Source organism: Hevea brasiliensis, chromosome 10 (assembly GCF_030052815.1).
Source record: "Hevea brasiliensis isolate MT/VB/25A 57/8 chromosome 10, ASM3005281v1, whole genome shotgun sequence".
NCBI lineage: Eukaryota > Viridiplantae > Streptophyta > Magnoliopsida > Malpighiales > Euphorbiaceae > Hevea > Hevea brasiliensis.
The window spans coordinates 87,368,372-87,390,684 of NC_079502.1; the positions used below are offsets into that span (position 1 = coordinate 87,368,372).

Here is a 22,313-nt window from a genome sequence, read left to right on the forward strand (position 1 = left end):
TGGCAAACCTCAATACATCTGCTAACTCTAGTTCACATCACCATGCACTCCATGTAAATTGAGACACTGAACTGAAGTACTCTTATACTACCCAAGGAATAATGTAGAGTCTAGAAATAAGAAATTATAGAAGAAGACGAAACAGGATCCTATACTCCGTACGTGACAACTCTAGGTGCACACTTTCCTATGAATCTAGAGTCTAGGCTCTGATATCAACTTTGTCAAGATCCGATCCCACGGGCCAGACGGGCACTAGGACCTAGGCCAGCATAAAGCCCTTAAGGCTTTTAGTAAGCCTTACTATTTCTAAATCCATAATCGGGGCCAAAATTAAGGCCCAACATGTAAATAAAATAAAATATTTTATTTTATTTAGGCCAATTCAACCCGATAACTATCAGAAACTAAAGTTAAGAGAGTTCAACTCAATCCTAATACCATCATTTACAAACTATTTAAATATTGTAAAAAGAATTTTTCATTTATTAATACCAAAAATACATAACCTAATGTCATAGCAAAGTTCTAATTATTAAACAGATAATTAAATAAATAAATAAATAAGAAGACACAAGAAATTATTAAACTAAGAAGTACAACTTACGGAGGGAAAATGTAGGTTAGACTTGAAGAAATAAACACGCTCTCCTGCAACATGGGAAAAATATTTAAATAGGAGTGAGCGTTCGACTCAGAGAGTTTAACTAATGATTATAAGTGCAATTTCTATAACTATTTAACACTAGTGCAATTCTACCCTGAAATGCACATCCAATACATAAAACAAATAATTCACCCAATTTTCACACAAGAAGTTAATTTGGAGCTACTTATACACCCAGTGTATCACATCAATATATATATATATATATATATATATATATATATATATATATATATATATATATATATATATATATGATAGCCAATCCCCCTATACAACTCTCTTAATCCAATACCTGCCAGCGAGGTCAACTCAAGCTAGACTCTCACTTAATAATCTAAGTGCAGGAGTCAGGGAGATCAACTCAAAGCCGTACTCGACTTATCCACAAAAAAGATTAGGTCCTAGCGAGTCAAGCTCCAACCATTCTACTCGTCCTACCCATATTCATATCCATATCTACACCATACACATGCTAACACACGCACACAGAACTCAAAATTATCCTTAGGGCGGCAATTACAAATAAATAATAATAATAATTAAATATACAGCAATCAAAATGCCCATAATATATTAACTATACATGTGCATAATTAAATATTTATAAAATACATGAGCATGCTAGAGATGTATAATTAATATTGAAATTGCAAAAATAATCAATATCCAACTCACAGACTGATCAATTGAACTGCAGCTGGTCCGGCTGAAAGGAGAAAACGGCTAGTACCGATCACCTAAACATACACACCGATCTCTATCAAAAGACTGACAAAATTAAATAATTAATTTAAACTATAAAATCAAAATAAATATTAAGGTCTTGCCGAAATTTCAGCAGAGTCTCCCTTATAACTGGACCTGACCCCCTTGCATGAAAAACACAACATCAACGACACACAAGGCCTTAGGCCCACAACAATAATTACAATGCCCATCCGGAATCTACAAGAATCATAATCTAGGTCTAATTCTTCAAACTTTAACTTGGGTCCCTAACTCTTCTATAGTCCAAATAATTATTTTTAGCACTTCAAAAATTATAAAAATATTCTTAAAGATCCTCTACATCGTTTTTTTATTAATTAAAGTCATTTTACTTAATTTTACTAAGTCAGAAATATTTTATAAATTTATCAGTTAGCTTAACCAAGGTAAAAATTATATAACTTAAGAGATTACTTTTGCAAATTTTGCTACCTAGAATGCGTTTGGGACGTCTGAAAATGCTGGGATCGACTGTAATATTGATTATGTTCAAAGACGAGCCATCGGGCAGTCAGATTTGGCAGAAAACTCGATCCTAGGAGTCGGTGGGCTATCATCAATCCGATCGCACTTAAACAAAGCCAAAAAATTATTAATAATTATCATATAATTATATTTAATTTTCAGGCATCAAAAAGTTAAAAATCTCACCAAACGATATGAACTATTCGATAATTGTCTTTTTCAAATAATGTCCAATCAAAGTGGGGTCGATCCCATCTCGAAGATTTTGCCACGCTGAGTTTATCGGTGATTTCGAATTTCTAATCCAATGATCGGATTGCTGAAAAAGTGACTGAAAAGCTTAAAAAGGACTCATTTTCTCTCTCCTCCGACCACCAAATCGAGCTCCAATAGTCAGAAAAGAAAGCTAGTAGCAAGGGGAAGCCAATGCCACCAGAATCGAGTTGAACGATGGCTGAAACGGCCATAATCTCGCTTTAAATTTCTCTCTCTCCTCTCTCTCTCTCTCTCTTCGAAATCAGCATCCATTGCTACCCTTTACCGCCTTGCCCGCTACCGCTGACGCTAGCTAGAGTGTGCTGTAGACTCCTCAGTCTTCATCGTTGGCAATGATGTCCTTCGCCGACCGAAAAAAGTGAAGAAAGGAAGAAGAGTAAGTGAAAGAGTTGCATGCTACACTTCCACGCTACCCAAGCAGCAATTGTCACTTTCATCAACTTTTCAACTTTTCAACTTTTTTTTTTAATATATATATATATATATAATATTTTTAACTTTTAAAATATATAATATTTTATTAAAATAACTTTATTAAATCCAATTTAAAATAATATTTAATTATTATTAATATTTAAAATAAACTCCTAATAAATTAATTAAACATAACAATATTATTAATCATAATAGTAGTAAGTATATTAAATTAAAAAAAATTAAAATATAAAACTATAATCTAAATTTAATAATTCAAAAGATTAAATTCAAAACTTCGTAATAATTTTATAAAATATATTAAAATAACAAAATAATATTTAAATATTATATAAAAAAATATAAAATTTATATTTTAAATTTTCAGGTTATTACAGCTCAATCCCTAACATATTGATTTTATATTTAACACAAAACACCCACTTGGTCCATTCCACACTTCCATGATGCCTGGTACAAAAAACATTGCAGAAAAAAAGAAACCAAATTTAGCAATACATCCATCCACCTGCAGAAGATAACTCACACTAGGAACAGCATAGACAACATTTCATACAATGATAAAATTATTCTGTATCCAGAAGGAATGGCTCAAGCATCCCCATGGCCAATCAAGGCAAGTAGCATTTTCTCATAGTCTCCAGAAGTGTCTCCAGAAATGGCACGATCCAGAGGAACGCTGTTTCGGCGATGGTATTCCTCTTTAATACGTTGCATATCCACCTCTGCCCTGGTGGTAACAACTCTAGTAAGAGCCCATTCGTCTGTCCCCAGCTTGTTGATGGCCAGACGCAGAACATTCTCAAAGTATTTCTCAGGACAGGTCAAACACTTGATTGTTGCTCTCAGTAATTTGAGGAACTCGTCTTTAGGGTCAACCTTCAAATTCTGCACGAGAATTCCTTGATATATTAACACAAAAGCTAAAGATGAAAAACTTGATGTGCTGTGGAAAGAATTTGGCGATGGTCTATAGGAACAAATGCTAAAGATCATTATTGGATGTTAATACCTTGTTGATGGCATTCCCAAATGTATTGTTGTAGTGATTTAGTGTCGCATTAAGTTGTGCCTTGCTCCTAGTAGACAGGATCCTGATGATCTCATCATCATTATAAGCTTTGTTTGAGATCTTCTCATGAAGTATCTTAGCCTCTGATTTTGCCAATGTCAAGTTCACCTCTTGTCCCTCATATCGGAATGCACTCACAAGAGGAACCAACAGCTGCACAGCAAATCAACTTGAAGCAAAAAATGAAAAGGTTCTACAAAGAAGGAAGAAAAAAAATGCAAAGAAGGCTTATAAAGAAAATTATAATTATAAAAACTGGTGTAATACATGTTTTCTATTCTATGCTTACTTGTCGCAATTCCAAAAATAAGGAGAGCATGCAAATAAGGAGAGTATGCTTCTTTGCAATTCCAAAGAAGGCTTATAAAAACTAATTGGCTTGCATTAAGGAGAGTATGCAAAAAAAGTAATGCATTTGATAAATCAATTCACATTTATCCATATGATTTTAGATAAATCACTAATACTCAGCATAACTTAATTTTTCTTTAATAGACCAACATGCATATGAGGCCAAATCTCCCAAAAGAATAACAAAGAGTACTTGAAAGGTTGATAGCATTACCTTGCGGAAGTCTCCAGTTGTATGATATGCAACATCTTCCTCAATGGATCTCTTATAACGAGCATGATATGCCTGTCTCACCTTAAATAGCTCAACAGAAGACCTAGTGCAAGCTATTTCCATGAGAACCCAATTGCTTGAAGTGAACTTCTTTGTGGCTTCATTAGCCAAATACGCATCTCGCTCAGCAGGATCCAGAGTCCATAACAATACAGACCTCTGCATTAGATACCCAAATTTAAATAAAAAAAAAAAAGGCTTTAGTGGACAAAATGTCAAGGCCATGCTACCTTAATTCCCCTTTTAAATGAAAAGGGGATCTACCATCAATTTACAGCATTCTTATTTGAACAAAAATTAGGTGCATCAAAATCTGACCTCAAAGTCACTGGAAAGTTCTTTGTCCAGAGCTATAAGGAGATCTTCCCCATAAGCTTCAGCATAAGTCTGTCGAATTAAGTTGCGCTGAGGAGCATTCCTGTGAGCCAAAATGGAGATAATCAAAGACTCATTTGTACCCCATCCTGCAAAACAGGATCAGAACATCTTAGAATCAGTCTGTTCAATACAGAGGAGCTAAATGTCACAGAAAAGTTTTTTTTATTCTTTTTTTGAAGAATAAACTAATCACCACCCCAAATTAAGACATCAATTAACAGATCAATTCATAAAGATCATGCTATTTCACTGAAAACCAGATATCTAACAATGAATTAATTTAACATACACAGAAATTTGGATGATCATATTTCAAGACAACTGTAAAAATGCTAGTTAACAACAACAACTATGCCTATTGACTATATGGATACTTTTTCTTCATTCAACTCTGATTGAGACCAGTTCTGCATCAATATTCAACCCTCCATGTTATTCTATAATACTTCTTGTTCTGGGTCAAAGCCAATAAGCCATATAATAAACAGTAAGCCTAAAGTAAATGTTTTGCAATTGGATCTATCGGTTCCAAACAGATTAAAATTGCCATCCAAACAGGAAAATTAAAAAAGACCTATCACAGCATGAAATGTAGCCATTTCCTTTTTTTAATTAATTGGCAAAAAAGAAATGAAAGAGAAAGGAAAGAAAGGCGGAATAGGAAAGTGATATTTCTCAAAAACCAAACTCAAATCAAAACCCAACAATGCAGATAAGCATACAGAGATCTAACAGTAAACAGAACAGGTACAAGGTTATCTAAATAATCATAGACTGCACTTGATCTATCGCAGAATAATGCATTCAGCACTAAAAGAAATCAGATGATATGGATATTGGAGGAAAAAAAAAAGAAGCAAAACATTGAAGACACAGAAGACCTTGGAAAGCTTTGTGGAGCTGCTCAGCATCCTCAGATGGAGGTGGAACATGGGCAGGAACTTTAAGGGTCGCCATTGTCTTCGAAGAGTTTGCTAAGAATCGAAAACGATGAACTAATCTTGCTTGGTCTGCCTGAATCTTATCGTTTCATTTTTTATAATTTTGTTGCCACAAAATAATTTATTTTATAATAATATAATTATAAATAAATGTACTATTTAATTTTTAATTATTTTAAAATTATAGATAATCACGTTTCATTTGTTTTTTAAAATTTTTGTATAAAAATTAAAGAAATAAAAGAATTATGATAATTGAGTAACATAATTTTGTAAGACCTTTGAAATATAAAAAAGGGATAAGAATAAAGAAATGTATTAGAAATAATAATAAATAAAAATAAAATTAAAAAAATATAATATAATTAATATTTTTTAAAAAATAAATAAAATAAAGAATTTTCTAAAAATATTATTTAAAATAAAACGAAAAGAATATAATTTAATTAATTTATTATATGAATAGATTTTTTTAGAAAATAAAAAAAAAATTACCGTGATCTGCGCCCATGTTCACGTTTCACCATTTCGGGCAATCATCACAATACTCCGTGTTTGACATTTTAGTAAATAAAAAAATCATCTGTAAGACACGTGTTTACCTACTTCTAATTCTCATCGTTAGATTCTCATCATTAGATCAAACATTTCAAGCGCTGGGGTCCATAACGCTAACCACTCTACAGTCTCCACTATCCACTCCAGTCCACGCGGAGCCTCAAGCACCGTTTGAAATTTTGTTTGAGAAGTTAAAAAGTTCAAATTGTTTTTCCTTTTTTTCTAAAAGAAATTAAATATAATTTAACTTTTTTAAAAGAATTATTTCATTATATTAAAATTTATAATTAAAAATAAAATTAAAATAAAATTTATTATTAAAAATAAATTTAAAATTTAAAAATTTATACTAAATATTTTTAAAATAATATTTTTCTTAATAGTAAACTAATTATTAATTAGTTTTGGAGTAATTATATTAGACTTTTGTTTTAAATGTTAATATTTTAAAATGTTAATTAAAATAAAAAAAAATTACAATTTCCTTTTAAAATAATAATAATAATAACAAATTAAAAAACCAATCTTATAATCAATCTTAAAAAAGAAGGGAAGAGGAGTAAAACTAAAAGCACTTTGAATTTATTTATATTATAATTATAATTATATTTAAAAAAACTATAAATATCTGATTTTTTTTATAAAAATTGATTTCTTTTAAGAACATGAAAATTACGATTTTCTATAAAAAAATATATTTATAATTTTAATAAATTATTCTTTATAAAATTTTATTTTGTTTTGCAATAAAAAACTTAATTAAATAAAAATTGACTAAAATTAGGATTACAAATTTTAAATTTATATAAATTTTAAAATAAATTATAATAAATTATTTATAAAATTATAAATTATTTAATTTTGGGGTTTAATTTTAAGTTTCATTATTTTTAATTATATTTTAAGTCTGATCAACACTATAAATTTTATTTTTTGAGGTTTTAATATTTATTTGACATAAAAATTATTTCGAAGAAGAAGAAGTAGTTTAAATCATGAACAAAAATCGCCTGCTTTTCGTTTTTTCCTTTTCTTTTTTGTGGAAAAGGCTCTCTCTCCCTACATTTTAATTCCAACCATCTCAGTGGCGTTGTTGCGCTCTACGGGTTCCTTTACGAATGCTTCATATCCATATCAACCATGTTCATCGTCGTTACCCGTTTTCACCACCCGAGCTTAAAAAGTTTTTGGCCTGCTCCTTTCTCGCTTAAATTTAGGCCGAACTAAGATCACACTAGCGAAATCTACTCATTCAGAGCTTTGAATAAAGACTAACTGGAGCAATTTCCTTAGCCAAAAAATCTCCAGGGCCTATGAGTTCTGAGGTGAGTTTACAGGCTTTTTTTTTCAATAATTTTGGTATCTGCCCACTCACTCATCGCGTTGTTTGTTTCGCGTAAGTACTTTCATTTGAGGAAAAATTCCAACATCATTCAATACTATATTTTCTAGATGGAAGCACAAGAATTGAGAGTCAATATTACAGACGATCTTTATATTTTTAAACACTCCGAATAAATTTTAAGTGTCTATTTTTACAAAGACAATTTCAAACTCAAAGTTACTTTTACTTAGATTTTGAGTTGTTCGGCGCCTAAACTTGACATAATAATTAAGTGAATTGAATTGAATTGGAATAGTAAGATAACTATAATAAGGACTCCATGATTATTTTTGAAATTTTCCAAGGACAATAAATAATTTCTCTACCAAGAAGTTTAGACAACCAAATGTAATAACGAAGGCAGTTAGGTTGACGCAGTAGCCTTCAAACGGTCATTGAGTGGAGTGGAGTGTTATGGGCTTGAGACCATTGTGAGGTTGCTGGATTGCATAAATTGCATTTTACTTACAGAGTGTTATGTCTTGTATCAAAGAGCCAACTGAGTTGTCAGACCATTCAATTTTATATTGATTATATATATGATTTTAATATTATTTATATATCCTGATATGCCATGCATTTATATGTATAAATAAATATAGTTACTTATTAAGTCTTTCGCGATCACATATCGATCGTAAACAACGTGCATGTGACTTATATGAGAATCACGATCTTGTTAAAATTGTCATAGTTTTAACAAATATTTATTCTCGTCATTGAATCATGTGTGTATTTATCTCCCGATAAAAAAAAAAAGACGTGACCTTGAGTGAAAACAAAAGGTGAGGATAAGTGTTTTGGTGTGGCCTGGTTAAGGGAAGGATCTTGTTAAATTTTCATACTTTTAATAATTTTGTAAATGATTTTATTGTTTATTTATTGTGAATGATCAACTTAGAAATAATTTGGAGTGCAAACACAAACGTACGATACATACATAGAGCTTATTCTTTAGTCAAGTTTTGAAATAAATGGTTGATAATGTAGAGGATCAGGTTTCATATTATTATATTATATAATTATTTATATTGTGTGTGCGCAACTCAAGATTAACTCATTATGTGAATATTGAATATTTTAGTTGAAAATATGTGCCCTGTGTGCATTTTATCTTAGGATTGCATCAAATATTTGAACTCTTTGGATCCAACTTTCATTCATATTCAAAATTTTTCTTAGGTGGAAGGAAGAGCCGTTGTTGTGATTTACTCCTACTTGCCTTTTCCGCAGGGTTTATCTTTAGGTTGTAGTTTTATTTATCAATGATGTTGTCTCATAGAACTCTACAGTAACTATATATATTTTTTTTTCATTTTGGATCTATAAATTAATTGTATGAATGACTGCTTAAGATTCAAGCTATGCTCTCAAAGTATCATGGATATGTTTGCACTTAAAGTTGGATGTGTTGCACTTAAAGGTTGGAGTCGGATTCTCTCGTTTGCACATTATTACTGCACGTTGGGCTTCATTATAGGCTGGTGTCGTCTTGGCGACAACCGTTAATCATTTATGATGCGGAGTTTAACCAGGTTGATTTTAATCCAAGCGCAACCCGAATAGTTGCCTTGAGTTGGTTGGCCCTTCGCCGTGAGTGGGTCAGTTCAGGTGTCACAGTGTCTACTACGAGCTTGACGGGGTGCCCATCACAATTAGCCATTGTTGAAGGAGCAACTTGGTATGGCAGAAGCAAGAGAGAAAGAAAAGGATTATAACGTTCTTTATGTAAAGAAAGAATCTTTTTGAAGTGATTCTGTGGTGGAAATCCATTATCTGATCTCAATTCTAGTAAAAACCAATTATAAATATGGGAAAAGCCAAATCATTTAAGAGCAAAGCAGTTCACTTCGTGTCTTGTCTCACCACGGTCTCCCTCAACCCTCTCTCTGTTTTTTTGTCCGATTCCTCAACCCTCTCTCTGTTAATCCCTCCAAGCAGCCTCCTCCTCCTCCTCCCGCTGCAAGATATGGCCGTTCACTTTCTATCTCTCTGTTGTGCACATTCATATTCTCTTCTTTTGTCTTGAAGGGTGCCTTTTCATTTTGGTTTTAAAATTTGCTAATTTTATATTAATCTGCTACTTAGAAGATAATTGATTAAATATCCTTGGTGTTTTTTAGAGCCATTATTTATGCTTCTTTTTGGTGTTTTCCTACGTTATCTTATGGTTCTATTGAGTTGAGGGTGAATGCCTATTCCTTTCTCATATATGATTAATCCTTGGCCATAATTTGAATAATTAGGCTGATTTTTAGCTAGAATTCACCAATCAAAGCTGAATATATTTCACTATTAGAGTTTACTATTGGGGGATTTATGAGAATTTTATATGCTTATCTTAGTACCTTCTTCTATAAACTAAAGCATGAAGGTATCCCATTACGAGTTAAAACTGTCAACTGATAGTGTTGCAAGGTATTTTGCGGTCGCCTGGACGAAAGCTCTTCACCGAAGTGGAAAAGAGTGAGGAATTGCCACTTTAATTTTGAGGGAAATTAAAGAAAACCATTTATGAAGATAAATTTAAAATAAACCACTTCAAAAACAGAGATTCTAGGTTCGGGGTCTATATACGGGTGGGGAAGGTGTTAGGCACCCCGCCTCGTCCCTCAATGAAGGTAAACAGATTTAATGTTATGCTCTTTTATAAATCAAAAGGGTAATTAGGGGGTTGGGATAGTGATAATGTTAATCCTTTGTGCAAAATAAATGGATATTTGATATTTCACCTATCTTGGGTTGCCCAGGAACACAAGTTCGTGAAATGACCCTTTAGTGAATAAGTGTTTGAGTGAATTTATCTTGTGTATTGGGGTCATGTCATTTAGTTTGAATTTTGTTAAGGGAGCTCAAACGGGGAACTTCTCCCGATCTCTAGATATATTTATTAAGAATTGGGAGATTTCGGAAAAGAACTCTCCTCCGATCTCCCTGTTTTAATTTAAGCGAGAATCAGGTAAGAACTCTCCCCTGATCTCTTAAGGTGTTTGGTTTAAAATTTGATGAAGGATCTCGGATAAGAACTCTCCTCCGATCTCCTTGTTTTTGTTTGAATGAGGATCGGGTAAGAACTCTCCCCCGACCTCTTAAAATATTTGGTTTAAGGTTTTTAATGAAAGATCTCGGATAAGAACTCTCCTCCGATCTCCGTGTTTTTGTTTGAATAAGGATCGGGTAAGAACTCTCCCCCGACCTCTTAAAATATTTGGTTTAAGGTTGAGTCTTTCACCAATCTCGTATATAACTACCTTGTCCGAACTCTTTGGCTAGCTACATCCGATCTCTCTCGGTTACTAATCTGAGGTCCAAACTTATTTCGGTTCCCGCTTTATTATGCTGTTTCCTAGACTTGCTTAATAGCCCGACCTCATGACTTTTTCCTGATTCCCTATTCATTCTTTGATTATTTTACTTATTTCAAAAGACCCTATCACGTTAGGATATTGTTACCAACACTTCGCTAAATTACCTAAAAGCTACTTGTAACTGGAACACCTATATTTGAAGGGAAAAAAAAAAAACTAAGAACAAATAAATAACGTGAACTGGAGAATAGAAAGAGTAAACTCAAGAGAGTAATTATTGGCCTAAAGGATCCGCATTGAGATTTTTAGTATAACTGAACTTAATGAGAATTTTGAGAGTAAAAGCAAAGTACGTAAAACGAGAGCGTTCGGAAAGGTGACAGTCTAGATACTTACCTGTGTGAGGTTGAAGTTATCAAACTGACTTTGGAGATCACAAATATTGTTGCATTGAAGGCTAATGGTTCCGGGACCAATGTTTACTTTGAGATTGCGAGAACCAAACTGAAATGCAGTTAAGTCGAAGCTACGGCTACCTGGTCAGAATGGGGTCAAACTGAGAGAAGAATATGTAAGTGATAGGGTAATGAAGACAAGACTGAACAGAAATGGTATAGCAGAGTGATGAACAAACTGAAAATGAAGGATTTCAGGGTTCGAAAACTCTCTATCAATGGAGATACTCGAGAAAACTAGTTTCTGAAGTTTCTCAATTTTCATGCAAGCTTAGAATGGCAAAGCAGCATGGCTGAATTAGATTTCAGAGCCTTTCCACTATAATCACCACCATCTTTTTTTTTTTTTGTCCTTCCCCTCTATAGTATAGCATGCAGGTATTTATAGGGAATGAGTGCTGCTAATGAAGGGTCAATATCTCCCTTTGGGGAGACAGAAGGTTTGGATTTAAAAGGACATAATCCGACGTTTGAAAATTAAAGGGAATCAAAACGGACGGCTGGGATCCTACCCAGAATATCCATCCTTTCTCTTCCCAATCCAACGGCTCAGGATCCTGCCTTAAAAGATGGATCTGAGGGCTGGGAATAAAAGGCGTCGGACCTGTCGTCTGTTTTTTATCCCAGGGCTCCGAGTTCGTCCTTGCAAATATAATCAACGGTGGGGATTGTGATGTATAGGACTGTCATAACTATTTTTGGCGTCTGTCAGCAGTGTGGGCGATTCTGCAAATGAGGCATGCGGTGAAGATTTGATCACGCCTGCAACGCTTTAACTACCTCGGCTCTGATTGTGTGGAGAGTTATTGGAAGTTATCTTATCCTCTTCGTGCATTCCGATCTCTTATTTCTTCAGATCTATTATGACCCTTTTTCGATCTCTCATATCGGGCCCTTCTCCCTATCTTTCCCATTCTAGAACCTTCCCCTTTATCTGAGCTACCTCAGTCAAAGCATTTAATTCTTCGGTTACCGATGCATCCGCTTCGGTTTCCGTAAGTAATAAATGCTTAGACCCCTTATATATATGCCTCAGCAGGGAATTTCTCCCACATTCCATTTCTTCTCTTTCTATTTTTCACTTCTCCTATCCAAGTTTCTCCGGTAATAATTTCGGCCATGGTGACCGCTTTTGATCTTTTTTCGATTGTTCTCTTTGTTCCTCGACTGAAAATTTATGATCCCGGTGATCGGAGAATCATGAAAACCACATCTGATGACAGTGAGAGAAGCGGACTAATTTATCGATCTAGATAAAAAATATCGATCGTGCCAATCTCGAATCAGTCTACCAATATAATTGGTGAACTGATTTCAGGCGAGAGGACTGCTAATCTCCCTCTAAATATCGGTGACCACCTTTTGAAGTTCATTTGGCTCCTCACCACATCGGGCATCCCGACTACGGCTCGGTTCTGGTCGATGACATCGACGATGACTTCTCTCATCACCATGAGAGTCATAGTCACTCCATCTGAGCTGCACATCTATCCGATGCCTATGGCTGGCTTTCTGATCAAACACATCTTTTGATTCAACCACAAGACTAGGCTTTGACATAGGTCCCTACTAGGTAGGATATGATGCTGATCTTTAAAGATCGCCCAAATGATGTAATCTGTTCTTTAAAGGTTCTTAATGATGTAATCCGATCTCTTGAGATCGCCCAAATGATGTAATTTGACCTTTTGGAAATGAAATGAAATTTTATTTGATAGTTATCATTTAATTATTGCATTGGTTATTTTTCGATCTCTGATGTGCATATCCGATCTGGTTCCTAACTAAATCACCCTTAGCCGATCTGTGACTTTGAATATCTGCCTTAATCCGACGACCTTAACCAGCCCATCTCCTTTTTTTTTATTTATGGTGTTTCTGGAATCTTCCTATGACGTGTCAGGAAAGCGGGCAGATTCCGCTAACCGATGCGTCGCTTGGGACACTATGAGCATTGAATGCTCAGACGGGTATAAATAGGAGAAGGGTCAGTCAGTTGCTCCCTTATGTCATTTTTAGCACTTAGCGAGCGATTCCTAAATTCTTTCATTTCTTTAAGTTTTTCCGACACCGATCACATTCCGGTAAGGGTTTTGATCTTTTCTTAGTTAAACTTCTTTGGTTTCTTTGAAAATGAGCGGCGCCGAGGGTCAGAGAGCTGCGAGTCCGTCTTCTGTCCACATTTCGTGGATCTCAGAAGAGGGTGACATAATTAGATCGGGTGGTCAAGCCAGCAGAGCCCTCATTCCGGTAACTAGTTCGGGTGCCAGACCGAGGCGAGGGGCATCTTTGAGAAGAGACAACTTGCCAATTGATGAGTTTCCTTTAGTCTTGAGGGACGCTGATCTCCAATCTATAAGCCAGGAGTACAATCTGCGGATCGACTCCTTTGAACTGATCAAATGCCATGGCGATCATCGGACCAACCATTTCTTTGATGAGGGCGATCTTATCATGGTGTATGAAGAGCAACTGAAGGCCAGTCTTCGCTTTCCCTTGGACGAATTTTACAAAACCGTCCTAAAATTCCACCATGTCTCGGTAGCCCAAGTGCATCCGAACTCCTAGCGGACTCTAATAGCCTTCCAGGGCCTCTACCGAGCTAAGGGACTGGAACCCACAGCCAAAGTGTTTGCCGAGCTGCATAGACTCGCCCGAAGGAAGGATGACGAGTTCTGGTTCTTCCAAGCTAAGCCCCATTGTTCTCTCTTTACCAATCTTCCTTCTTCATTGAAGAATTGAAAGAACCGGTTCTTTATTTTGAGGAGCAAGATTCAGAACAGCTTTGAGGGGATCCCACAGAGTTGGCAAAACCTGGTCGCTCCGATACCAAAAAGGATCACTTTAAATAAGGACGAAGACGCCATGGTGAGAGAGTTAAAGTCTCAGGCGTCCACTCAAAAATTCTCTTACTTAGACGCAATGATCGCCGAACTGCAGCATTGGATGATGCAACTGGTCACTGGAGAAGAATATGAGCTTCAGGTCTCTGATCTCAGCCCTGGTACTATCCATATTTCTGGTCTTTGAACCTTAGCGAACTCACTGACTTTCTTTTTCGTGCAGGTATGGCGGGCGGTGATGCTTCCAGGAAGAGCCACAAACGAAAGAGGGAGGTTTCTAGAAAAGTGAGGGCGATGAAGGGGGCCGCCACTGTCGATGCTCATACCCCTCATCGTGAATCAATAGAGGTGCCGAGCTCTCCTCCCCGACCTCAGAAGCAACCGATCCTTGAGGTAGAAGTCCTTGCCCCGGCTCCTCAACAGATCGAGCTTCCACTTTCCCCTCCTCCTCTAACCTCTTCCCATGGAGAAGGGGAGTCTTCCGATCCCACGGTCAAAGCACTTTCCCGGGGCGCACAACTACTGATCTAGTCGTTGGAAAGGAACCGCTCTACTAGGGGGAACCTCGGCCTGGCCAAAGTCATGGGAGCTTTCATTTACTTCCAAGAAGATCGGAACAGGTTGGCAGATGAGAGTTTTGATGATATCTTGGCTCAGACAATGAGCTTAGGCTTAGAGGCCATTGCAAACGAGCATCTACTCAGAGAGAAAGCTCACGGCTTGAAGAAGGAAATCCTCAAGGCGGTCCAAGATGCCTCTACCACACAAGCTCAGCTCTCCTCTGCTAACGAGTACATCACTAGAATGGAGGATCAAATGAAGCGTTATGAGGAGAGGATCATTGAAGTGGAACAAGAACTCGAAGACTCTCGAGCTGGTTAGTCTGCCGACCTCGCTCGTTATGCTGAAGACCTTCGGGCGAAGGAAGAAGAGCTCCGAGCCAAGGATGAGGAGCTTCGAGCCAAGGATGAGGAGCTTCGAGCTAAGGAAGAAGAGAGCAAAACGAAGGAGGCCAGGGATTATGTAAACGCTCATAATGACCTTATGGCCGAGCTGAAGAAACGATATCCTAAAGAAGACTTCTCCTGGATGAACGAGCTCACCCCAGAGGCCGAAGACGAGAGTGACGAGGAGCCTGAGAGAGAGAGGGTGAGCGAAATGTAGAACAGGCTGGGGGTGATCCTCCAGCCAAATGACTTGTACTTTATTTTGAAATGAAATGAAATCCCTTTTTGCTTAATTTCTTGATGAGATCGAAAAGTATCCAAATTGTATGAGTGCTTGATTGTTTGAACGTATTAGGACATCGAACTTAAAAGCAATTATTAATCTAAGTATAAGTGGTCGGAAGGACATTGTAACCATGAGATCGGCCTATGCCGAGACCAAACACAGGATAGAATTTTATATCATTAAAATTGGAAACTTGATTTGAACACTTAAGATCGGAAACACCATTAAGTCGGACTGAAACCTTAACTTTATTAAACGATTTTCCACAATATTTATAAAGGAGAGATCGGAAATAAGATTGGATGGCATGGAGACTTGATATTGGTTTGATTTCCTTTGACGAGAGATCGAAAATGAGATTGAATGGCATGGGGACCTGATATTGGTGTGATCTCCTTTGTTGAGAGATCGGAAAGCATTCGATTAGATGCGGGATCAGTTTATTTCCTAATCAAGTTACTTGTAACCGAAGAATGTCAGTTGGGGGTCGATTTTCAAAGTTCATTGACTTCGATGATCGGCCAAAATATGGTGTCGACAGCTGCCCCCTCTTTACATAATTTCTATTGAAAGGAATAAAATTTTCCCATATAGGAATTATATAAAGATTCAGACCCATATTTTGGGTGATGGAGTATCAAAAACGTTGAGACTCAAAATTTGACTTGGAAGTTAAAGTTAGGAACTAAAATCAACTTAGATCAAGGAACCAGAGGTTGATGACAGGAATTTAAATGTGAAAATTAAAATCAACTCGAAAATTTAAATGCACGAAATTAAAATCAACTTGGATCAAGGAACCAGCGGTTGATGACAAGAATTTAAAATGCGAAAATTAAAATCAACTTGGATCAAGGAACCAGAGGTTGATGACAAGAATTTAAAATGCAAAAATTAAAATCAACTTGGATCAAGGAACCAGATGTTGATGACAAGAATTTAAATGTGAAAATTAAAATCAACTTGGATCAAGGAACCAGAGGCTGATGACAAGAATTTAAAATGCGAAAATTAAAATCAACTTGGATCAAGGAACCAGAGGTTGATGACAAGAATTTAAAATGTGAAAATTAAAATCAACTTGGATCAAGGAACCAGAGGTTGATGACAAGAATTTAAAATGCGAAAATTAAAATCAACTTGGATCAAGGAATCTGAGATTGATAACAAGAATTTAAATGCGAAAATTAAAATCAACTTGGATCAAGGAACTAGAGATTGATGACAAGAATTTAAAATGCGAAAATTAAAATCAACTTGGATCAAGGAACTAGAGATTGATGATAAGAATTTAAAATGCGAAAATTAAAATCAACTTGGATCAAGGAACCAGAGGTAAATCAACTTGGATCAAGGACCCAGAGGTTGATGACAAGAATTAAAATGCGAAAATTAAAATCAACTTAGATCAAATAACCAGAGGTTGATGATAAGAAATTTAAAATGCGAAAATTAAAATCAACTTGGATCAAGGAACCAGAGGTTGATGATAGGAAATTTAAAATGCTAAAATTAAAATCATCTTGGATCAAGGAACCAGAGGTTGATGACAGCAATTTAAAATGTGAAAATTAAAATCAACTTGGATCAAAGAACCAAAGGTTGATGACAGGAATTTAAAATACTGGAAATTAAAATGCTTACAAAGCAAGCCTAACCTGACACGAGAAGTTCTTCCACGACGAAGTGTACTTAACAGGATCCCGAAGATAAACGATTAATAGAGGATAAGTCTCAAGACTTGACCTACGACTTCCCCTTTTTATTCAAGGAACCAGAGGTTGATGATAAGAATTTAAAATGCGAAAATTAAAATCAACTTGGATCAAGGAACCAGAGGTTGATGATAAGAATTAAAATGCGAAAATTAAAATCAACTTGGATCAAGGAACCAGAGATTGATGACAAGAAATTTAAAATGCGAAAATTAAAATTAACTTGGATCAAGGAACCAGAGGTTGATGACAGCAATTTAAAATGCGAAAATTAAAATCAACTTGGATCAAAGAACCAAAGGTTGATGACAGGAATTTAAAATACTGGAAATTAAAATGCTTACAAAGCAAGCCTAACCTGACACGAGAAGTTCTTCCACGACGAAGTGTACTTAACAGGATCCCGAAGATAAACGATTAATAGAGGATAAGTCTCAAGACTTGACCTACGACTTCCCCTTTTTATTCAAGGAACCAGAGGTTGATGATAAGAATTTAAAATGCGAAAATTAAAATCAACTTGGATCAAGGAACCAGAGGTTGATGATAAGAATTAAAATGCGAAAATTAAAATCAACATGGATCAAGGACCAAGATCTTGATGACAAGAAATTTAAAATGCGAAAATTAAAATTAACTTGGATCAAGGAACCAGAGGTTGATGACAGGAATTTAAAAAGCGAAAATTAAAATCAACTTGGATCAAGGAACCAGAGGTTGATGACAGAGATTTAAAATGCGAAAATTAAAATCAACTTGGATCAAGGAACCAGAGGTTGATGATAAGAATTAAAATGCGAAAATTAAAATCAACTTGGATCAAGGAACCAGAGATTGATGACAAGAAATTTAAAATGCGAAAATTAAAATTAACTTGGATCAAGGAACCAGAGGTTGATGACAGCAATTTAAAATGCGAAAATTAAAATCAACTTGGATCAAAGAACCAAAGGTTGATGACAGGAATTTAAAATACTGGAAATTAAAATGCTTACAAAGCAAGCCTAACCTGACACGAGAAGTTCTTCCACGACGAAGTGTACTTAACAGGATCCCGAAGATAAACGATTAATAGAGGATAAGTCTCAAGACTTGACCTACGACTTCCCCTTTTTATTCAAGGAACCAGAGGTTGATGATAAGAATTTAAAATGCGAAAATTAAAATCAACTTGGATCAAGGAACCAGAGGTTGATGATAAGAATTAAAATGCGAAAATTAAAATCAACTTGGATCAAGGAACCAGAGATTGATGACAAGAAATTTAAAATGCGAAAATTAAAATTAACTTGGATCAAGGAACCAGAGGTTGATGACAGGAATTTAAAAAGCGAAAATTAAAATCAACTTGGATCAAGGAACCAGAGGTTGATGACAGAGATTTAAAATGCGAAAATTAAAATCAACTTGGATCAAGGAACCAGAGGTTGATGACAGGAATTTAAAATGCTGGAAATTAAAATGCTTACAAAGCAAGCCTAACCTGACACGAGAATTTCTTCCGTGATGAAGTGTACTTAATAGGATCCCGAAGATAAACGATTAATGGACGACAAGTCTCAAGACTTGACCTACGACTTCCCCTTTTTATTTACTTACCCGGATCACTTTCCTGTTCTCGACTTTCTTCTTATTTTGCAGAAAGCGCCCCTACGGGTTTTCACTTTCCCCTCTGCATATTTGACTAGAAGCGCCCTTGCAGGTTTTCACCCCCAGTTTTTTTTTTTTTTTTTTTTTTTTTGCTATCGATCAGTCCTTGCAAATCTCTTAGCAAAGTACATGAGGTTATCAATATCCAAATCCTAATTTTATGACAAAATTTTAACAGATTAATAGCGCGCAAAAGACAGCATTAGAGTGTAAGTATACAAGAAAGATAAATATGAGTGTAAGCAAAACAATAAGTTAAAATGCAAATGTGTGAAGAAGATAGATTAAAATGAAAGGATGACTTTATTATAGCTCGAGAGAAAAAGGTACAGTTTCAAAGAAAGAAAGGTACAAGAATAGATCTCACAGATTCCTTGTAGTTGACTTTGAAGTCTCTTAACTGCCATTATTTCAAGTATTCTATTGACGAATATTCATACCGTGTCATTTTATTTCCTTTCCTGGTCCAGTATCCCTCCCTATTTTTCCATTTTGGTTCTAAGGGCGCCCTTTCGGGTTTTTACCCCTAGTTTTTTTATTGCTTTTTCAAGGTGCCTTTTTGGGTTTTCACCCTTCACTCATTTTACAGAAAGCGCCCTTCTGGGTTTTCACCTTCTTTCGCACATTTTGCTAGGAGCGCCATTTCAGGTTTTCATCCCTACCCCCCCCCCCCCTCTCCTTTTTTTTTTAGGCATAGTACCTTTTGACAATGTCAGTGTTCACAGGTCTTGGAAATTCTTCTCCGTCCATATGGGCCAAGATCAGGGCCCCACCAGAAAATGCCTTTTTAACCACGTAAGGTCCTTCATAAGTTGGCAACCATTTACCTCGGGCATCGTTTTGATTCGAGAGCACCTTTTTCAGGACCAGATCTCCTGGTTGAAATTCATGCGGGCGAATGCCTTTGTTAAATGCCCTAGCCATTCTCCTCTGGTATAGTTGCCCATGACATGCTGCTGCTAGCCTTTTCTCATCCAGCAAATTCAATTGGTCCAACCTCGATTGGATCCACTCTAACTCATCAATTCCTGATTCTTTTAGAATCCTCAAGGAAGGAATTTCTACTTCAATAGGCAAAACAGCTTCCATTCCATAAACCAGCGAGATGGAGTTACCCCAATTGATGTCCTTATGGAGGTCTGGTATGCGTGAAGGGCGTAGGGAAGCATATCATGCCAATCTCTATAGGTAATGGTCATTTTCCGAATGATCCTCTTGAGATTTTTGTTAGCGGCTTCCACCACTCCATTCATCTGGGGACAGTATGGTGAAGAATTGAGATGTCGGATCTTGTATTGGTCACATAAACTTTGGACCTTTGGACCATTCAAATTCTTAGCGTTGTTAGTGATGATTTCGCTAGGGAGGCCGTGTCGGCAGATGATATTATTTCGGAGGAATTTGAGGAATGTATTCTGCGTGATGTGGGCATATGACGTCGCTTTGACCCATTTAGAAAAATAGTCAATAGCTACCAGGACAAACCTATGCCCATTGGATGCCTTGGGGTTAATGGGACCAATCACGTCGATTCCCCACATTGCAAAAGGCCATGGCGAGACGAGGTTGAACAATTGGTGAGGCGAAACATTTATCGGATCCGCATAGATTTGACATTTATGACATTTTTGAAAGTACTCAATGCAATCTTTCTCCATAGTAGTCCAGAAGTATCCTCATTTCATGATTTGCTTGGCCATCATATGTCCATTAGCATGGGTTGCACAATTCCCCTCATAAGTCTCAAAAAGGATCTTCTTTGCTTCTTTTGCATCCACGCATCTCAATAGTTCGCCATTGGAGCTCCTTTTGTATAGAATTTCACCACTAGGGAAGTATCCCAAAGCTAGTCTCCTGATCATTCTCTTTTCGTTTCTGCTTGCCCCTAGAGGGTATTCCCTGGTTTTGACGTAGACCTGGATATCATGGTACTAGGGTTTGCCATCAATTTCTTCCTCGGCCATGAAACAGTAAGCTGGCTCACCCCTTACTTTGATCTGCAATACTTGAGTCGTCTGCCCTCTTCTATTTGAGCCATGACAGCCAGGGTGGCTAAGGCATCTACAAATTGATTCTTGTCCCGACTGAGGTGAATGAAAGAAATCTCTTCAAATTTTTTGATCAATTCCATCAGGTACTTCTAATAACGGATCAACTTCGGGTCCTTGGTTTGCCATTCTCCTTTGACTTGATAAATGATCAAGGCCGAATCTCCATATACCTCCAACTTCCTGACTTTCATTTCGATGGCAACCTATAAACCCATCACACAGGCTTTGTATTCTGCAACGTTGTTGGTGCAGTCAAATCTTAACTTGATAGCTATTGGGAAGTGTTTTCCGTCAGGGGATACTAGCACCGCTCCAATCCCATTACCAGACAAATTGACAACTCCATCAAAATACATTTCCCATACATCTGCTGGTTCTTTTTCCTCGCCGTTGACTTCGTTAACATGTTTATTAGGGAACTCGAAATCCAGGGCTTCATAATCTTGGATAGGGTTTTCTGCTAAGAGATCAGCGATTATGCTACCTTTTACTGCTTTCCTGGCCATATAGACAATGTCATATTGAAAAAGTATGACTTACCATTTTGCTATCCTACCTGGCACAAACGGGCTTTCAAATACATACTTGATGGGATCCATCCGGGAGATGAGCCATGTCTTATGATTCAACATGTAGTGTTTAAGTCGATTTGTCGTCCAGGCCAATGCGCAACAAGTTTTCTCTAGGAAAGAGTACCTTGACTCGTAATTATTGAATTTCTTACTCAGGTAATAAATGGCCCTCTCCTTTCGTCCTGTATCATCATGCTGCCCCAAAACACATCCCATTGAATTCTATTGCACTGCCATATATAGAATCAATGGCCTTCCTGCTACTAGAGGGACCAATATCGGTGGGTTTGATAGGTACTGCTTAATTTTCTCGAAAGCCTCTTGACAAATTGAATCCCATTGAGAGGTGTTGTTCTTTCTGAGTAGTCTAAAGATGGGTTCAGCTTTAGTAGTGAGGTTGGAAATAAATCTTGAAATGTAGTTCAGCTTCTCCAGGAAACTGCGCACCTCCCTTTCCGTTTTTGGGGATAGCATTTCTTGAATGGCTCGAACTATACTTCTATTCTCTTCTCACTTACTATGAATCCCAACAGCTTTCCAGATCTAGCTCCAAACACACATTTGGCTGGATTCAACTTCAGTTGATACTTTTTGAGCCTTTCGAATACTTTTCTCAGCACTTGTACATGACTTTCGCCCTCCTTGGATTTGATAATCATGTCATCCACGTACACCTCCACTTCTTTGTGCATCATATCATGGAATAACGTGACCATAGCGAGCTGGTAGGTAGCTCCAGCATTCTTTAACCCAAATGGCATGACCTGATAACAGAATAACCCTCACTGAGTGATGAAAGCGATTTTCTCTTTGTCTTCTTCATCCATGGGGATCAGGTTGTATCCGGATGCCCCATCAATACACGATCATCCTGCAGCATTGTCTACTAGTACGTCTATGTGTGGGAGAGGGAA

General features: G+C 36.4%; 2 protein-coding genes across 17 annotated transcripts in view; one reads left to right on the forward strand and one right to left on the reverse strand.

Moving 5' to 3' along the window:
- Positions 1 to 3,000: 3,000 nt before the first annotated feature.
- LOC110643566 (annexin D2) lies at positions 3,001 to 5,733 on the reverse strand. Its single transcript, XM_021796014.2, has 5 exons — positions 5,571 to 5,733; positions 4,630 to 4,775; positions 4,252 to 4,470; positions 3,627 to 3,839; positions 3,001 to 3,502 (listed from the first exon to the last, which is right to left on the reverse strand). Exons 1-5 carry the CDS (start codon positions 5,644 to 5,646, stop codon positions 3,206 to 3,208), a joined length of 951 nt encoding a protein of 316 aa, XP_021651706.1. The 5' UTR covers positions 5,647 to 5,733; the 3' UTR covers positions 3,001 to 3,205.
- A 1,449-nt stretch (positions 5,734 to 7,182) lies between these two features.
- LOC110643568 (uncharacterized) overlaps positions 7,183 to 22,313 on the forward strand; it is a 36,694-nt gene continuing 21,563 nt past the window's right edge. For 7 of the 16 annotated variants that reach the window (XM_058154308.1, XM_058154310.1, XM_058154309.1 and 4 more), the window contains exons 1-2: positions 7,184 to 7,513; positions 8,755 to 8,775. In XM_058154308.1, the coding sequence (XP_058010291.1) occupies positions 7,502 to 7,513; positions 8,755 to 8,775 (33 nt within the window). In that variant the 5' untranslated portion in view covers positions 7,184 to 7,501. Of the gene's footprint in view, positions 7,514 to 8,754; positions 8,776 to 8,805; positions 9,254 to 22,313 lie in introns of those variants that run through there. The other 9 variants (XR_009151777.1, XR_009151781.1, XR_009151779.1 and 6 more) reach the window with 4 other exon arrangements.